This window comes from Phaenicophaeus curvirostris, chromosome 3, assembly GCF_032191515.1.
Source record: "Phaenicophaeus curvirostris isolate KB17595 chromosome 3, BPBGC_Pcur_1.0, whole genome shotgun sequence".
Lineage (NCBI taxonomy): Eukaryota > Metazoa > Chordata > Aves > Cuculiformes > Cuculidae > Phaenicophaeus > Phaenicophaeus curvirostris.
The window spans coordinates 632,164-652,252 of NC_091394.1; the positions used below are offsets into that span (position 1 = coordinate 632,164).

Sequence of the window (20,089 nt, forward strand, 5' to 3'; positions counted from 1 at the left end):
TCTTCCAACCTGGTGATTCTATGATTCTATGATTATAATACCCAATCTAAACTTCTCCTGACACAGCCTGAGGCCATTCCCTCCTGTCCTGTCACCTGGGAGAAGTGATCAACACCCACCTCGCTGCAGTCCCCTTTCAGGCAGTTGTAAAGAGCAATGAGGTCTCCCCTCAGCCTCATCGTCTCCAGGCTAAACTGATACAAGACATCGCTATTATGACAAAAAGTGAAATATTTTTTATTTAAGCTAAACTTTCATCTAAGCAATTGTATTTTTTTCAAAGTTAGACAGAATGTCCCTCTGGTATCATGCTTTCTTTCAGGCAGTGTTTTTTCCAGATGTCGTTCATTCTTTGGAGATCAGCACAGACCAGACTTCACACAAGGCGTTATCATCTTCAAAGAACAAAGAATGTCTGGGAAAGAAACTGCCTAAAAGAAAACATGCTTTCAGAAAGAAAACAACTGCTTAGACGAAACTTTACTATTTCTTGTATGGCTCTGAGACCCCATTTGGTGTCAGCAGGCACAGGGGGCTGGTGAAGGCTGAGTTCGACCCTGGAGGTGTTCAAGGCCGGGTTGGATGGGACGTTGGGCAGCCTGGTCTAGTGGGAGGTGTCGCTGCTCATGGCAGGGGGCTTGGCGCTGGATGGGCTTTAAGGTCGCTTCCAACCCAAGCCACCGCATTCTGTGATTCACAAGGAGTCCGCGCTGCCCCTCCACGCTTGCTTTTCCGCAGAGGCCCTGCCCGCACAGCGCTGAGGTTTTCAGGGGCTCGGAGGTGATCAGAGCAGCGCCCTCGCACACATCCATGTTCCCCCTCCCTTCCTCCCCCCTCCCCGCCCCCAGCCGGACGTGACGTCACCGCTGCCATCGTCACTTCCGCAAACAGGATGGCGGAGCGCAGGCCCGGGTGGGTGCCGCGCGGCTGGTGGGGGGCGTGAGGCGGCGGGACCTTCGGCCCGGGGCTGCCGGGGCCTCCCCCGCGGGCGACGGCCTCGGGGCCTACGGGCTCCCCGTTCCCAGCTTTCCCCCTCTTGGCCCTGCGCGGCTCCCCCCCCCCAGCCCGTTCCCCCTGCGCGGCTTCGCCCCCCCCCCCCAGCCCGTCCCCCCTGCGCGGCTTCCCCCCCCCCCAGCCCGTTCCCCCTGCGCGGCTTCCCCCCCAGCCCCCTCCCCTTGCGCGGCTCCCCCCCCCCGCCCTCCCCCTGCGCGGCTCCCCCCCGACCCCTTGCCCCGAGCTGCTTTTCCCTTCCAACCCAGTCCCGTCCCGGGGAGTTTTGAGTGTTTTCGGGTTTTCTGTCGAAGAAGATACAAGAAGCGGTCTCTGTTACCAGAAGCAGAGTATTTTTGATTTATGCTAAAGTAGAGTTAAGTTTCATCTAAGAGGTTGTGTTCTTTGAGAGTCAGAATGTCCCTCTGGTAGGATGTTTTCTTTCAGACAGTGTTTTTCCAGACACTGCTCGTTCTTTGGAGGTGGTAGCACCCTGTGCTCAGTGTGACCCACACTGTGGTGTCTCTGCTGGGATCACCTGTGCCTGCAGCCTTTCCCCATCTCCAGGGCAAAGTCAGGCTGAGCTGGAGCCAAAGCTCTAAATCAGCAACAGATTTGACTGTTGTGAAGTTCATAATAACATTAAAATCAGTCCTTGGAAAGTAACAGAATATGCATCAGATTTCTGGGACCATTTGTACACGTACGTGTAAGTGGGAAGTGTGTCCCGTCCCCAGCTCTTGTCTGGCTGCACACGATGGATGGAGATCACTTCCTCGTGTTGCCCAGGCCTGATAAAGGATGTCTGGTTTCTAAAACTCCAAAACCAGCCTTGGAGAGTTTTGTTTGCCAGCATTTTTGGTATCAAAGGAGCTGCTGCTCCTGGGGACTTGGTTGCCATCGCTAGTTGGGGAACTGTGCTTGTTTCTAAGTTTAGGCCTTAAAAGCAGCTGGTAAACTGCTTGGGGCAGCCGGGTGAAGGTGGGCGAGCGTGTGCTGCTTCGGAAGGATGAGGTAGATGCAGTGTCCTGTTGGAAAAATCATTTATGTAAGTTGTAATTTTGGGACCATCAGCGTTGAATTGTAGAATCACAGGATGGTTTGGGTTAGAAGGGAAGTTCGATACTGTGACCACGTTATTTCAGAAGCAGACTTATCAGTTTTCAACAAAAAGGGTACTAGAATATAGCTTGAAAGAAATTGAGAGCACTAGGAAATGGAAATAAAACAAAATTTCTGAAGGTACTTCATCTACCCACTCCATTCTCACGTGCAGCGTTCGAGAGGTGCATCTTTTCTAGGAGATACTGTTTTGTCTTTAAGAATCAATCTAAAACAGATAGAATCATAGAATAGTTTGATTTGGAAGGGACCTTAAAGATTGTCCAGTTCCAACCCCCCTACCTTTAGCAAGGACACCTCCCACCAGACCATGCTGCTCAAGGCCTCATCCAGCCTGGCCTCGAGCACCTCCAGGGATGGGGCAGCCACGATTTCTCAGGACGACCTGTTCCTGTGCCTCACTACCCTCACAGAAAACAATTTCTTCCTACTATCTTATCTAAATCTACCCTCTTGAAGGAAGCTGTTCTGGGCCTCTGGAATGGTCCTCTTAGTGTTTTGTCCCTCGTCAGGAGACTTAAGCCTGGATACTTGGAGTATCTAATTTTTGTTAGACTGAAACAGGCCACTGCTTTAGATAAGGAATTGACAAATTGTCCTCTCCTATGCTTCATTGAAAAGTAGGTGCTGTACTTCCTGATGATGGTGTAAAGGAGGCTGGGGGGTACTGGAAGCTGAATGAGCTTTGTAGCAGTGATTTGCTTTCCCACAGACTGTAGATGTTTGTGAAGTACAGATAGGAATCTTCAGGTGTAGCTGCATTTCCCTAGTATTCCAAGTGAAGCTTGAGGCATAGCAGATTCTTGACAAACCTGAAAATCCACAACTAATATGAAAATTTGCTTTTAAAAGCCACCGTATTCTTTTTGTTTGAGGACAACCATTAGAAAACATATCAGATTAAATAACAGATTTACTAATTTGAGGGACTCCAACAGCTTGTATTTCTAAATGTACAGCAATTTGTAAATTACTTTAAATGGGGATGAGAAAAGAGAGATTACAGGCTCAAAACCAGTAATGCTCTGCAGTTGAATCTGTAAAGATAGCTAAGAAAGACTCAAACATGACGAGTGTAAATATTTATCTTAATTTGATCTTATAATGAGATTCCACATGTTTTATTGTGCTGTCTTTATTAAATAACTACTCAGATTTGAAGCTTTTATGTTGCCTCGGGCAAAGAAGTATTATTTTTTTATAATGCTTGTGACTGGAAGTCATGACTGTAACAATGAGTAGGTGAAATTAAAAACTAAAAATAGTTGGTGGTTTGGGTTTTTTCTCTTTCTAGGTTTCTGTTCTGATCAATGGACAAGGGGACTAACTGGTCAAAAATGGCTGATATAACCAAGACAGAAGAACAGGAAGTAGAGAAGAGTGTGGATGAAGAAGTGGAGAAAACCTCTCGTACTTTAGAGGCAGATTCAGATGTTGTTTGGGGAAGCCACGGTTCAACTTCAGGTACAGTGCACTCCACTGAAAATGAAAAAGAAGTTGGTAGTGGTAATCAGGATGGCGGTGCAAAACATAAAGCTTTAGATTCTGAAGATGAACCTCCTAAGAAAAAAGTGAGTATCATTTATTTTGAATTATGCTTCGAAGTCTTAGCTCAAGCCAAGATTGAAAATACTTGTGCTAAATGTATGTGACCCAGCACGAAGCACCTAATGTCAGAGTTTGTGGGTAGCTTCCTAGCAAAATAACAGGTGCAGCAGTTACGTTTGGCTTAATGGGATAGAAAGAGGGCTAGTAATTAGAATTTTGAGAAAGCTGATCTCAGCACATGCTTAGTTAAATTCTAAAACTATTGTTCCGTTGTTTATGTAGCAACAATCTGGTGGTGTAGGTTTTACTGGCATTATGCCAAGTCCAGTACCTTGGTTTTGTATGTTGTTATCCTGTGTGTTACTTATCTGTGCATGGGAGGTTCTTCCCTAAGACAATTTAGCCCTTTAATTTCCTTAGCAAGGTATTGAGTGATTTAGAAGTTATTGTGCAGTTTAGGAAACTCTGCAAACGACGTCCTCTGTGATATAATTTCGGTGTAATTTGTTAGCCAAATGAGATACCAAAAGGTTTACAGATGCTGGTTTGTGGGTTTTTTTGGGTTTTTTTTTTTTATTTCTTAAAAGACTGCAAGAGTAGCAGGAAATATTTGTCCTTTTAACTGGGAGGGTGAAAAGGATGTTTTATATGATACTGTCCTTTTTTATGTATGAGCATGCAGAAACTGATGCTATGTTATCCAGTCTAATTTTGAGCTAATTTTTAAGTATAATTTGAAAATCAGGTTTGTGACCAAATGCTTTGTTTTTCCCAGGATGTTAACTTATGGCTCAGCAATCTGGTAAAGTAAAGCAGGTCTTTTGTTGTGGAAAAAACATTATTAACCCATTGCATCTCTTTAATAAGGTTTAGATGGGCAAGAAGTACGTTGTTTTTGTGTAGCTTAGGGGTGTAGAGAGGTGATTGGATTGAACACAGCTGCCAGCCTCTAGATGTTATTGCTGATGGCTCTTTGCAACTGTGCTGGCAGCAGCTGAGATGCGTTGATGGATTGTATGACTACGTCCTCTGTGTTTGTTAAAGTCAGCCATTCTAGCATACATCACCCTCAGTGGCCATTCAGGGAGCCATCTGTGCTTACCTTAAAAAAGACTAGAAATGATCAAAATATTTGTTAGTACCAGTCAGCTGAGTGTGGTATTAAACAGATGATGGTGTCATAGTGATTGCAGACAAGTACATCTGTGTTCATTCTGAAGGTTATGAAATACTGAAGAACTCACGTAGCAGACAAAGTCAGTCAGACCTTCTTTTTCCCTTGAGGAACTGCTGTTTGATAATAAGACATTGGGATGTTGGCTTTTGTAGTCAACTGTTGTGAATGCTTTTAGTTGCTGTGTGGACGCCTACTGGCTGGCGCTTTGTAGCGTGTTTGTGTTTTTTAACCGAGAAACCTTCATTCGAACTTGTACTGTTATTTCAGGCAGTTCTATGTCTCACAATTTGTTTGTTCTCCACATTCTGTTGCTTTGTATTTTGTTTATGGTTTATTTTAATTTCAAGTATATAATTGAAGGTTATTTTCAAGGTGAAGAAGTGTTAGGAACATAATATCTGCACGTACACTGCTTCTGTGTTACATGGGACAGAAGTTTTTTTGACTATTTACAGTTAAGGCTAAATCAGAGGCATTTCTACAGCTTACTACTAAACGTTACATGGGATGCTGTTGTCAAGTCATTACTCTTTTTCCCTTACCACAGTCTGTTCAAAGCTTTGGCAGTATGATCACCCACTTAGGGCTTTATGCGACATCAGCTAGTTGGTAATCTTGCTAAATTGGCAGATTATACATCTTTGTTAGGTGTAAACACTGAATTTCTGAACAGGCTGTTTGAAGAAGCTTAAAGCTGAAATAATACTCTTTGAGAAGGAATATTCTCTTCTTCAATCTGAGGTTTACGGGGAATGAAACTGACTCTTTGAGGGTGGTCAGAGAGCTAGAGAACTGCAAGTTAAGTATTTCTGTGAAGGAACGCTGCTGGGCATCATCCATCAGAAAATTACTTGGAAAACTGAGAAGGGATTTGAATTTTTAAGGTAGTTGTCTCTGTGATGACCAAAATACTGACGGGTTACCAGGATGGTTATGGGAAATGTTTCTATATATATAATAATCATACAATCATAGAATCACCAGGTTGGAAAAGACCCGCCAGATCATCAAGTCCAACCATTCCTATTAAACACTAAACCATGTCCCTCAGCGCTTCGTCCACTTGTCCCTTAAACCCCTCCAGGGAAGGGGACTCAAACCCCCTCCCTGGGCAGCCAAACCCCCTCCCGGGCAGCCTGTTAAATAGTGTTCTTCATAGGATTACTTGTTTATTTTCTTAAATCCTTAAAGTGAACATGTGTCTTTTGATAAATGGAGAAGTAGTAAAAAGAATTCACTGCATGAGTCTATTCCTTCACTCATTTCTACAGCATGAGATAGGCCATGGACAAGCTGTAGCTGCACATTATAATGAACTTCAAGAAGTTGGATTGGAAAAACGTAGCCAGTCTCGCATATTCTACCTCCGAAACTTTAATAATTGGACGAAGAGTGTCCTCATTGGTAAGGTTCCTTAATTGACTTCAATAAAATGTAACTAATTTTTCTATCTTAACGTAACATTTTTTCTGCTATATGATGTTGATTCTGACACTTTGTCGCTTAACACATGGTCAGGTTTTCAAGCGCAATAGAATATCTATTTATTTTCATTTTGAATCTTTGGGATAGTGTTTTGTATTGTTGGAGTGCTGAATGTATGCTAGTTCTAAAGATCAGCTGACCTGAAAAGCAGAAAAAGTTCATATTGGAAGCTGTTCTTCATTGCATTTTTAAAGAGAAAGGTACAGCTTTATATCATGAAGAATCTATTTGTTCATGTGTAGATTGAGCTGTTCTGGTTATTTAAATCTTGTCTGAAATAATTTCATAGCCATTTTCTCAAAGCAGTCTGTCCTCGGGTATAGATTAAGGAATTCTGTAGGAAACTTGAACATGTAAATATTTTCTCTATTATCCATAGTCAATGGTTTAAAAAGATGAAAAACTAGAGGATGAAGTTCTTTAAGAGTCAGCAGCTCCTTATAAAAGGCCAAGTCCACTATCTCACAAATTAACCGTGAGATAGCTGCAAACAAAGTAAAGAATTATTGGCATAGCACCACGGGTTCATGAAGGGGATCTATGCCAGGAGATGTCAGCACCATTTGTATTAGTATGCTGGCTTTTGGTGTGTAGTATCAGTGCATTTAGAATCAATGTTTTGTTTTATATAAAGCCATTCCTGGAGCCTTTGTTGAAACCTTTTCATGAATTCCAGTAGCGTGGCATTGTAGAAGGTGTATCCAAACATATTTCAGGCCTCTTACTGTGAAGGAAGTTGCTAGTGTGATGGTATGTTTTGCATAGTATGCCAGTGTTGGCTATAGCAGAGATAATCTAGGCAGAGTGGAGATGGAATTTTCTATTCTATCAGTATATGTAGGATAAAAAGACAGCAAACAAGTAGCTAGTGTTATTGCAAGGCCTAGGAGAGACTGAGTGAACATCATGTGTGTTTGTAAAGTGACCGCAAGGAGTAGCTGTGGCTGATGCGTTTAATTGGCTTTTACTCTTTTGCAAAAGCCTTCTCCATACTTTCAAATAACATCTGCCTTCATTATAATGGTAATGAAAGGGAACCCTGTTTCCCTACTTATGCACAGGGTGGTGGTTTAGCCATGTGGAGTTTTGTCTTTGCCAGGGAAACAGTTCAGAGCTCCAGTCACATTACAGGCAAAGCACATTAAGGACAGAAAATATTCATTATCTTCTCCATAGCCTTGCAAGTTTGTGGTTCCTTTAATCATTAGTGGTGTCTAGAAAAAGTGTTTTAAGTCTGTAACATTATGAAGACTTACAGGCAAAGTAAGTGTTTCAAAATTCTCAAATCCTTTTAGTCCTTTAAGGTGATTGCTGTGCAATACAAGTGAACTAGAGAGATATCCATATGCATTTTCTCTTTTTATTTTTCTAGGGGAATTTATAGACCGGGTCCGACGGAAAAAGAGCGATATAACGGTTTTGGATCTGGGATGTGGCAAAGGTGGAGACTTACTGAAATGGAAAAAAGGAAGAATTAAAAAACTTGTCTGTACTGGTAAGAAGGCAGGATAGCTTTCCAGGGAAAGCACAGTGTTCTGTGTGAAAAACAAGCACAACTCCAGCCTATTATTTTCTTTTTTAGTAAGCCCAAGCATATAATTACATACCTTTTGTCAGAAAATCTTTGTTGTCTTTTAACCTGAAGACATCAACTTGATTGCTAACGTGAGTGTGTAATGAGCTTTCAGTTCAACTTGTAAATAAAGATTATCATCACTAAAGAAATGCATGGTTATCACAGATTGTCGTAGGCAAAGGGTAATGCTGGGGAAAAGACCAGCGTATATTTGTGTATTTTCTTCTGTGTGCAATATCTTGCAGTGTTTTTACCTGTTCTGAAAATACACAGCTAGGAGTTGCATTTAAAAAAGCAAACCAAACTCACAGCGGTTTGACAAAGTGACCTTGTATGTTACTGTCAGCCAAGGATTTTCAGACTCAAAAGTGGAAGAGCTGAAAGCTGATTAAATAATCTTTTACTTAAATAGTCTGCTTAGATGTTAGGAAGACTGCCTTCCCTTTTCCCAAAAAGCATGCCAAGGATAATCAGAGGGAGCATTACTTAAAGTTTAACAGGTACTAACATTTCATTAAATTCCATTAGTTAGAATTATTCTGGGTATTGTATGTTTTACAGTTTCTTCTTCCCTTTCTTTTGCAGTTGTCAGTCTTTGAATACAGTTAAGGAATTCAGTTAAGGAATTGGCTTACAAAGTTCTTATGTAAATTTATTGTATATTGTTAGTTTTAATATTTTTCAGGGAAGCTCTGTGCTTGAGAGAGAAATAGTCTTGAAACAAAACAATTCCCATGATGCAATATATCAGCATATATCATTAATAACTGCATTTCAGCGTCTTGTATATTTGTAAGATGATGATGAGTTTTCAGTACTGTTGGAGAAGCTTTGGAAGCTGAAGTGTTTTAGCTAATGCATACCAGAAACGTGCTGCTAGCAGCACTTAATATAAATCACCCAGTATCCGTTGAAATTTTGGAGACTTGCGTTGCACTCTTGAGGATGGGAGCTTTCTAAGATCTTAACTTTTGTCTGAAGTAAGGCCTGAGAATGACAGAGTGTTGTAATCCCACACAACCTACAAAGTAAATTCCTTCTTTACAAATTGGAAATTAAAGAGTTTGTTCCTATCAAAATGTCACGGAAGATGAACTTTTTTCCCTATTGTAAAGAATCTGCTGTGTTGCGGTAATCATTCCATTTTCTTGTCTGGGGAGCAGTTTACATTTTTGAAAATTTCTCTCTCTCTCTAGATATTGCTGACATTTCTGTGCAACAGTGCAAGCAGCGGTATGAAGACATGAAGGCCCGATGTCGTTATAATGAACATATTTTTGATGCAGAATTTATACAAGCAGATAGTACAAAGGTACAGTTTCGTATGCTTTGTAACATTTTTGAGATTTAATGTTCTTGTGTTAAGCAAGTACGGGAAGTGATGATAGTGCTGTAATGTTTAGAGTATGTATATTTTTATGTAATTTCATGTTTTCAGGTTGTTGTACTTTCAGGAGAATCGGTTATAGAGGTTACTGAGATGTACCTAAATGTGCTTCTTTACTGTTTTACAGGGTAATGTTCTTGGAACCTAAATGTCTTTTTCTGATAATAAATCTGGCGCTTTCTATTTCTGTCACTTGACAAGGTCCCCTGCGTGATAACTTTGAAACACGTGTATGTATCCTTATTGTTCTCAAATGTTAAGTATGGTTTTCTGTGTAGCAGAGGACTTTTTCTTACTCTTATTTTTTCATCTTATTCTCATTGAACTTGTGAAGGAGTTGAGCCAAAAGGAAAAACTTCAAAGAAAACTTCAAGAAGCAGCATATTTTGTTGGAAGATTTGAGTGAATCATGCTTGTTTCTGTAGCTTTTGTTACAAACATTTTTCTTTTTAATCTGTTTCAGGATCTCTTGTCTACCAAATACAGTGATCCAGATACACGCTTTGACATTTGCAGCTGTCAATTTGTTTACCATTACTCATTTGAGACATATGAGCAGGCTGACATGATGCTTAAAAATGCTTGTGGGAACCTTTCTCCTGGAGGGTATTTCATTGGCACAACTCCAAATAGCTTTGAACTTGTGTAAGTACATTTATATTCTATTAGTCTTTCAAAAGTCTGTGAAACATTGTTAAGTGATAGTTGTTCTCACAGTGCTCTGATGTATTTGTGCAAACAAAAGCAAGTTTTTTTAAATGATTTTGGATTCCACTCAGGAAAAACTCACTTGTGAACTTGACTCAAACAGGTAAATCTGTACAAATTCTTGTCTCTTGCACCCAGGCCTATTCTGGTATAGAGTATAGATCTTCATTCATAAACCCTTTGTAGCAAATGAAATAGTGGCAAAAAAGGCACAACCTGGGAAAAAACTGTCAGGATTTGGTTGTGGTTGTTCCAAGAAGCCTGGCGTGTCCATATAGGGTGTGTCTGGCCTAAAGGTTAATTTTTTAGGTCCTATTAGTTCTTAGTGTGTTGTAAAGGAATGATAAACTATTAAAACCTAGTATGATGCTTCTCTTTGTTTCACTGTTTCATTGCCGTATTAGTTGAGGGAGGTGGGACACTATAGAGATCACTGAATGCTGTAATGCTGGAAGGAACACTATCAGGCCTCTTACAGATAAGTTTGCCTGTTAAATGATAAACTGGTCATACAATTTTTTTTAATCTCATTTTATAGGAAGCGACTGGAAGCTTCAGAGACAAATTCATTTGGGAATGAGGTATACAATGTAAAATTTGAGAAGAAGGGAGACTATCCCTTGTTTGGCTGCAAGTATGATTTCCACTTGGAGGAAGTGGTTGATGTTCCTGAGTTCTTGGTTTATTTTCCATTACTGGAAGAGTAAGTTAAGTTTTGAATTAATTATATAATGAAAGCTGTGAAACATAATAAGACTTGGTTTACCTTGTGTGTCATTGCATAATACTTGCAGAAATTTGTATTTCATTATACCTTTCCTTAGTCCTTCAGCAAGCCTCCTTACATATCCTCTTTGTCATGGTGCCTCTTTCTTGTCTTCTTCAACGTTATTTGGATGTTTGTAGGATTTTTCCTGTGACTTATTTTTTCTTCTTCTAAACTGTCTTCATCTGTGAGCACACATTTTGCTGTCACCTCTATGTGAATTCAGATTTGCCTTTCCCAGCCTGTCTCCTGAGGTACAGACAAATGTTTTCACGTTGAGGGTTTTTCCTGCCATTCAAGCTCAGCATGCTTGTTAATATTAAGCTTTCCCTTCAAACCAGTGTATTTTCACATTTGTAGTTCTCTATGAAAAATACCAGCATCTGTCACTGACACCTGTAGCTTAAATGTTGTATGACCACAGTGTCTATATATAATTGAGATGTAAGGCACTAAAACTAGTAGAAAGATTCTCTAAATATATCCATAATATCTGACGTGACTGTGTGATGACACTGCAGGGAAAATAGTGTGGAACTCCTTTGTGTTGGGAGAAGAGACGTTTTTCTTTTAAAATGTTTGAAAACTACTTCTGCATAGGTTTTTGGTGTCCTAATTTAAAAAAAGTACATTTTTGTGGTGATAGTGCAGCTTTTTTTAATCCAAACATCTTTACTCAAAGACCCAATTTGAGAAAGAGAGTAATCCTAGTGAATACCATAAGATGTCACTGTGGATTAAAATTGTTCCTTTGAAAACAAAACTACAGTAATTTTCTGGTTTCCTAAATAAGCTTATTATTTTGACAGAATGGCGAAGAAGCATGGTATGAAATTAGTCTACAAAATGACATTTCGGGAATTCTATGAAGAAAAAATCAAGAACGAGGAACATAAAATGCTGTTAAGGAGAATGCAGGCCTTGGAGGTAAATATGGAGTTAACTTGTTTCACTTAAATACTGTTTTACCTCTTGTTAATTATTCGTGCAATCATTGAAATTCCTGTTGTGAACATTGTGCAGTTAATTAAGGGCTATCAATAGAAGAACTAAACTGCTGTGGCTGGAAGTGTGACTGTGGTGAATTGACCTTGACTGGCTGCCAGACACCTGCCAGCCTGCTCTCATTCCCTTTTCCCAACAGGATAGGGATAGAAAATAAAAAAAACCCTGAACTTGTGGGTCAAGATAAAGATGGTGAAATTACTTAGCAATTACCATCACAGTCAAAACAGGCTGAACTTGGAGATTAATTAAACTTACTACAAAAAAAAAAAAGATGGTGAGAAACAAAGACAAACCTATAAACACCTTCCCAGCACCCACTGCTTTTCCCAGGATCAACTTTATTCCTTCTCTCCTGACTTTTCTACCTCTGGTCCTTGTCCAGTAGTGCAATGTAGAGGCAAGGTTTTTGTTTTAGTAAGTTTTATGCAGGAGCCTGAGAATCCTGCCTGGTGTCATACAGTGGTAACCATAAACCATTTCTTGCTCAGCAGAGAGAGACTGAAAGTGGCATCTTTGTGCAAGGAATATTGATTGAAAAGACAGAAAAGTAATCTGTGTAGGAATAAAAGGACAAGCTGTCTTTGTAGAAAAGAAAAATGGTAGAAGCTCTAGTTCTGGATGACTTTAACATCTTCAGAGAAGCTTTTCGGTGCCATCTTAGTCAGTTCTCTGTGCTTCCCTGCTCCCTCAAACAGTAGAATTTTTCAGCATAAAACTATCAAGCCAAATATCTGGTGATTTATTAAACTGAGTCACGTGGGCTGCATGTGGACTTGGCTCTCCTTGTTGACTGGAAGGAGAGCCAGTCAATGCTGGCTCTCCTTTGCTTTGTATGGGCTCGTACTGCCAGTGAGCATGGTGACGCAGCCTTTCACGTTTCAGCTTTGTTCCTAGAAAAGTGAGAGTTGTCTTAAATTAGTGACCAGTTACAATTGAGGATTACAGACCATTTTCCTGACTGGGATATATATATGGACTGGGATCCTGTGTGTTATCGAAGCATTTAAGCATTCAAGCAGAATTGCTCATTTTTAATACTTCTGCTTAAGAGATGCTGGTTTGTTCAGTTGCTGTTCTAGAAGAGAGTATATATCTAGGTAATAGTCATAATGAGCTGTCCAGGGAGACTAATTTTTCTAGTTAGTCTCTTTGCCTTGTTTTGGAGATGCAGGGATGCTAGTAAATCTTGGATGCTGGATTTTCTGCAAAGTAGGGAGTATCGGACCTGATCTTGTAGATGCTATGTAGGAGAGATCTCGATTTAAGATCCTCTCTATTACTGACCTCTGTTCTGGGTTGTGTTGTGACAAACCCTTGACTGATGTGATTAATATGTCTTACTATGCAATTAATGTTCTTTTCTTTTTCTTTTTTTTTCCAGCCATATTCTACATTTGGTGATTCCAGGCTTGTTTCTGATAATCCTGATGATTATGAGCATGCAAAGGAGTTCATCAAAGATAGCAAAGCCAAGTTACCATTAGTAAGTTCTTCTTTACTTTACTAGAGCAAATGGTGTCTAAAGTTGAGGTCCTGTTCTTTCGGATATGTGGTGCCTCCTCAATTTCAACTGCAGTGTTATTGGTGTGAATGTCTCTGTGCATGTGAAAAACCACAGAGCTGCAGGGCCAAGGAGTTAATCTAACCTATACCCCATACTCAAAAGAATCAAATTCACTTAATTTGGTAGCTATTAAGAAATTTGTAACAATGCAAAAGGGAAAGGATATTTTGCTGTCTTTCTTGGCAGCTGCTCTAACTCTACTTAATTTGAAAAAAATTCATACATTTCTGATCATCACTCTACTGATTTAGAGGTTTAGATTTTTTTTCTTGTAACCTTCAGACAGGATAGTTGAAAACTTTGTATTTGAATTCTTAAACATTGTTTTTCTGTTGTGTTTTTGGATGAAGAAGGTCCAGCTCCCTTCTCGAACAATTTTATTAGAATTCTGTAAATACTGTTTTTTAAAATCTGCTTTGCCTTCATTTTTTTTCATCCTAGAGTTAGACTAGTCCTAGTTGGACTCGATGATCCGGTGGGTCTCTTCTAACCTGGTGATTCTATGATTCTACATGCATAAAATTAAATCCATATATTTATATATTTCCTCCCTCAGTTTTATTAAATATGATATTGTATTCACATTCTGGAATGAAAAGAAACTTGCATTGTGATGATTATAATCTCACCTGTACAAAACTTACTCTGCTAAGGTGATAGCACGGTGATATAGGGCCTTTTCTTGACTTCTGCACACAGAATCACTAGGTTGGAAAAGACCCACAGGATCATTGAGTCCAACCATTCCTATCAACCATTAAACCATGCCCCTCAGCACCTCATCCATCCGTCTTTTAAACACCTCCAGGGAAGGTGACTCAATCCCCTCCCTGGGCAGCCTCTGCCACTGCCCAATGACCCTTTCTGTGAAAATTTTTTTTCTGATGTCCAGCCTGAACTTCCCCTGGCGGAGCTTGAGGCCATTCCCTCTCGTCCTGTCCCCTGTCACTTGGGAGAAGAGGCCAGCACCCTCCTCTCTACAACGTCCTTTCAGGTAGTTGTAGAGAGCAATGAGGTCTCCCCTCAGCCTCTTCTCCAGGCTAAACACCCCCAGCTCTCTCAGCCGCTCCTCATAAGGCCTGTTCTCGAGCCCCTTCACCAGCTTTGTTGCTCTTCTCTGGACTCACTCCAGAGCCTCAACATCCTTCTTGTGGTGAGGGGCCCAGAACTGAACACAGGATTCGAGGAGCGGTCTCACCAGTGTCGAGTACAGGGGGAGAAGAACCTCCTTGGACCTGCTGGTCACGCCGTTTCTGATCCAAGCCAAGTCAACCAACACCCCCTTCCCGTCCTGCCTGAATTTGATTCTACTCCTGCAAGGCCCAATGCCTGAATTTAGATGTGTTCCTTTATATGGGGTGTTCCAGTTCCCTACTGTCCTTTTTACTGGAATTATAAGTGTCTGTGGTGTACAGTAATGCTCTTCTCATCCCTAAATAGACAACCAGTGTGGGTGGTTAAAAGTTGACCTGTGAAAGATTGATAATCCTGACCTAAATGGGTGGTTCATTGTTTTCTTATTTTTTTGTTGAAACTTGCTTTTTGCGTTTTGTCCCCTTGTAGGGAACCTTGAGTAAATCTGAATGGGAAGCAACAAGTAAGTACTGTATTGAAAACTCAGTGTTGACTTGAATGACTGCTATGGAAAGCGTGTAAAATAGCCTGCTGGTTATGTAAGAAAATTCAAATTTTAAGTATAACAAGATTTTTTTCCTTGTTTTGTTCAAATGCCTATGTATAAATTATGTAGTGCATACATCACAAGGAAGTGGAAGGGAAATGCATAGAATAGGTTGAAATTTGGCTTTATTTAAGTAGCTTCTAGCATGCAAACTTTTGGGCTAAAATAATTTGGGGAAGCCTTACTTAGGATGTATGAAAATAGGATGCCAGTGTTAAAAGATTATTTTGATAATTGTAGAAGATTAAATACTACTATTTGGTGTACTTGGATATTATACTCCTACCAGTCAACTAGAAAACACTCATTTGGGACATGCATTACTCAAAAGTAATACAAATCTTTTTTGGGAAGATAGGGACTGAAGCACTACTCTTTTCCTGTAGTGACATATGTTTGAGAACGAAGCAATTAAAAGAATGGTTGGTGAAGAGGTGTTTGAATGTTTTATAAAGGGAGGAGAAGACAGTCATAGAATCATAGAATAGCTAGGGTTGGAAGGGACCCTAAAGGTCATGTAGTTCCAGCCCTGTTCCATGGGCAGGGACACCTCCCACCAGACCAAGGATGGGGCATCCACAACTTCCCTTGGCAGCCTGTTCCAGTGTCTCACCACTCTCATGGTGAAGAAATTCTTCCTAATGTCTAGTCAGTGCTTCAGACATCGGAAAGGATATAATGTTGTTAAATTATGTTTTGAAATTTTGTGCGCTGTGCCATGGAAAACTTCTGACATCAGTTTTTTCCGATGTTGAATTTAATAAAACTCAGATATAAAAGACTGAGAATCCTAAGGATGAAAGTTGATTCCTAGAGAGACTGTTACTTAATTCTGTGTAACTGCAGCCAACCAATATTTGCATTTTTGCAGACCATTATACTGGTTGTGTTAGTGGTTTGAAAACAATGAAAAATGCTGTTTAATTCATGAATGAAAACAAATCTTTAGTTGAGCTGTTTGCTTTCTTAAATTATTACTGGAGTTCAAAGGCATGAATCATAAGGTAGGCATTAATTCCAGCAATGTAAAAATATTATGTGAAATATTAATCTGATTGAGAGGGGCTTTTTATAACTTTAAAAATTCATCAATGACTGTTTTCTCAGTCGTCTCTTTTTTCAGAGATAGTTGGAGTACAGAGCTTCAGATAGATGGGGCATAAACACAACTTTCTCATTACATGGAACTTTGCTTTGTTTTGTTCCTGAGGAATGTATGATAGGCTTGTTTTGAAATATTTGTAATGTAGCTATGGTACCTTCATCCATTAAAATAAAAGTTGAGTTCAAGTGGAAATCCATAAATATTTAATTAGTCTCGTGGTCTCAGGAAACTGGTTTAACCTATCTGTCTGGTATGAAGCATAAAATCATCTGACTTAGCTGGCATTAATTTTATGCCAAGTGAGAGTTTCCCAAGGGTGCTGGACTGTATGAGTATCCATTTCTAGAATCATACTGTTCTGGAGTTGAGAAACAGCTATCTAGTGTTTGTAAATATTTCTTCTTTGTCCTTGGTACATTCAGAGAGCCAAATTGATAATTTGGTACCATGAGTTTATTCACTTTAATTGAAAATGAAGTTGATAATTTCACCCTTAATTGCCCATTACTGCATGTATGAAGAAGCCTATGACTTTTTCTGCACCAGTGAATTTTAATTATGTGTATAGTGTCTTAATAATTTATGAATTCCATTCACATTCCAGTAATATCGTTAACTAAAGTTAGTGTTGCCTTCATAGCTCTATTGTGAAAGCGTGTCTGAAAGCCTGCTGGAATTGAATGCTAGAGTTACTCATTGGGAAACTAGAGTATTTTCTGTAATTCCAGTAATCTGCTAACAGGTTGTTTGGGGAGACTTTTGAAGACTTAATTGAGTTGCAGAGGAAGCATAAACTTTAAATACTCTTTTTTTTTTTTTTTTAGGTATTTACTTGGTATTTGCGTTTGAGAAGCAACTGTGAAACTGTATGTACTGGGTGCAACAAGAAGAGATCATGTCCATGTGCAAGCTGGAATGGTCAGAAATTCTTTGTGGCAACTATTTTTTTATTTTTTAATTATCAGAAGTGTGCAGGACACTACCAAAAACTAGAGCAAGATCATGATACTGAGTTACATTGCCTGTCTGTGACAGATGGACTTGTGTGTGTATATATAAGAAAGATTCTGAACCAGTCTTTTTAAGCATTTGTAAGCAATCTGCATGCTCTCAAAACTTATGGTTGAACTTTACGCAACTTAATGTTAAAAACAAATGTTTTGTTAGTAGAAGTATGTTTGTGATTATGAGCTTGACCCTGCACTTTCTGAAGTTGATGGCAAAATGAGTGTTGACTTTGGCGGTGCAGAATGAGGGCCTAAATATTGTAATGCAGAGCTCAGTAAATTCCTAATGAGGTATATTCAGACATATAGGGTATGTCTGCATTGCATGCAGAGCTAAGTGGCAAAAAATAGCTGAGTCAGTTTGAGTATTAATACCTCTGTGCTGTGCTCAAGCCTGCAGTGTAAATCTACCTTAGTGATACCCAGGCTGTAGTTTACATGGCAAAGTCCCATGATGTTCTTTTTTATCTTTTTTTTTTTTTTTTTGTGCTTGCTGATATGTAGTGTCACTTCATGGTACTTTCAAGATTACTTGAGTTGATTCTGTTCAAAGCTGCTCTGAAAGAACTGAATTTCTAAAGTTTTAAATCTTTGTGTCATTTTTCCAAATATGACTGTGTGGCGATCAATAACAACTGCTAAACTTGAGAATTAAGAATACTGAAAACTTTCTATTGTATTAAAGACTCCTGAGATTTTGGTAGCTTTAATGTCTCCTAAAATTTGTTAGACAGTTCATAGGACGTGTTTTGTACTTGTCTCATAAAATTCCAAGTGGGCTTAGCAGAAGAATAATAATGGAGACCTCATTGCAGTCCTTAAGGCATTAGGAACATTAGGTCACGTACTGAATTGTGAACTAACGTGAGTATTGAGGATACTAGAAGCTCACTCTGGGAGTGAGGAGTGTGTATTTGTGTACACACCCCAATATATGTGGATAATAACCTCCAAATCAGAGCCAAGTACTTCGTTTGGGAATGTAATCTAGTGATACCAATAGGCAGAAATGTGCCTAGCTACCATCTCAGCTCCCTGCTGGTCTCTTGGAGCTGGCTTAGGGATTTCTGACATGGTGTGCACTCTGCTTTCCATGTACTTATAGCCACCCACTATTGATTGGGGATGGATACTTCATGTTTTTTCTGTCCATTCTTGGGCTAACAGTAGCTTTTTGCTGCTGTTGGCTTGTATAATTTACACAGAGATGAAACGATGCCATGTTGATCGTTTATGAATATTTTAAAAAGTTATAATAAACCTAGGAAAGATGATTTCTGTTACAGAGTTAAGTGTTCAAATTTGAGTTCGCAGTTGTGTTGCCTTGCCCTTGTGGCTAAGGTCATGTTCTTTCCTCCATGAGTCCCGATTTGTTTTTTTATTGTATAGAACAACACCTATAACCTTCAGCAAAGTAGTAGAGTCACAGTCAGTTCTGCTGCTGAAATTAAGTCAACAAGACATTCTTGTCTGCTAGAGTTAGTACTCATGAAACTATCTGCAAAATGCTGACACATTAGAAGTGCTCAAATGTTTCATAGAAATTTGTGTGCGTCAAAGCTAGTTTTGTTAGATTTCTTGTATCAAATTTAATTTGAAAGTACATTGTTATGCTATTTTTGGAAGAAATTAGAATAATAAAAAGAGGGGAAATAGAGTGGGGTGTCTTTCGTCTTTTAAGCAAACTTTAACATATCACAGAATCTCAGAGTGGTTGAGGTTGGAAGGGACCTCTGGAGATCAACCTGTCCAACCCCCCTGCTCAAGCAGGTTCACGGAGATCTGGTTGCCCAGGACCACGTCCAGAAAGCTTTTGGATATCTGCAAGGATGGAGACTCGGCAGCCTCCCTGGACTGCCTGTGCTGATGCTCAGTCATCCTCACAGTACAGAAGTATTCCCTGATGTTCAGAGGGGACCTCCTCTGTGTTATGCCTGTTGCCTCTGATCCTGTTACTGGGTGCTACTGAAAAGAGTCTGGCTCCATTTTTGCACCCTCCCTTCAGTTATTTGTACACATTAAGATTACCACACTGTGTCCTCCCTTCTCCAGGCTAAACAGCCCCAGGTCTCTTAGTTTTCTCTTAGAAGAGAGATGCTCCAGGATTCTGAACGGGATTGACACAGGAATGACCCGTGTGGTGCACTGTTAGTGGACTTATGCTATGTTTTATCACCACTCTCTAGGACTTGCTGCTCATCCAAGGTGTTAAGAGCCTTCCTGAAGTCAAGGCACACTATATCCATTGCTCTCCCCTTATCTACTAAGCCAGTCATTTATTTCATCATAGAAATGTATCTGGATGGTTGGTTAAGTGTGATTTCCCCTTGATGAGCCCATTCTGACTACTCCTGGTGGTATTCTTTTCTTTCACGTGCCTTGAAACTGTTTGCAATATCTGTTGCTCCATCGCCTCATCAAGATGTGGCTGATCGTAGTGTTGCTTGCCAGTTCCTCGTTGCCTTTCTTGGAGACAGGAGGGGCATTTGCTTTCCTCTAGTCTTTGGGCACTTCTCCCAGTTGCCACGAGTATGCAAAGGTTATTGAGAGTGGCCTCGCAGTGATATTTGTCAACCTCCTCAGCACTCATGGGTGCACCCCGTAAAGGTCTGTGGATTTATGCGTACCTAGTGTGCTTAAGGAGTCTTTAACCTGATCCTCTCTCACCTGGGTGTAGAGATATGAGTTGGGAACAGCAGCTAGAAGAGGTTCAGCCTTTTCCTGTAGTTCCTTCTGTGAGGGCAGGGTTCAATCAACTTAAAAAAACTAGGCTTGCTGTAAATCTTACAAGTACTCCTGTTACAATATTAGAATAGCTTAATTTACATAATGAGCATCTCATTCCTTTGACTGAAAGTGTTTTCCTTTTGAATTATAATCTATTTAATAAAGCACTCTTTTCTAATACCTATTTTTATTAAAAAGAACAATTATATGCTGTATTCTAATTGCTAAACTGTGTTTG

At 39.9% G+C, this 20,089-nt stretch overlaps 1 protein-coding gene across 1 annotated transcript; it reads left to right on the plus strand.

Moving 5' to 3' along the window:
* Positions 1–853: 853 nt before the first annotated feature.
* RNMT (RNA guanine-7 methyltransferase) lies at positions 854–18,781 on the plus strand. Its single transcript, XM_069853250.1, has 11 exons — positions 854–912; positions 3,407–3,683; positions 6,109–6,241; positions 7,695–7,817; positions 9,095–9,210; positions 9,749–9,930; positions 10,532–10,696; positions 11,569–11,686; positions 13,149–13,250; positions 14,895–14,928; positions 16,942–18,781. The coding sequence occupies exons 2-11, from the start codon at positions 3,423–3,425 to the stop codon at positions 16,977–16,979; spliced, it is 1,272 nt and encodes a 423-aa protein (XP_069709351.1). The 5' UTR covers positions 854–912; positions 3,407–3,422; the 3' UTR covers positions 16,980–18,781.
* Positions 18,782–20,089: the final 1,308 nt, after the last annotated feature.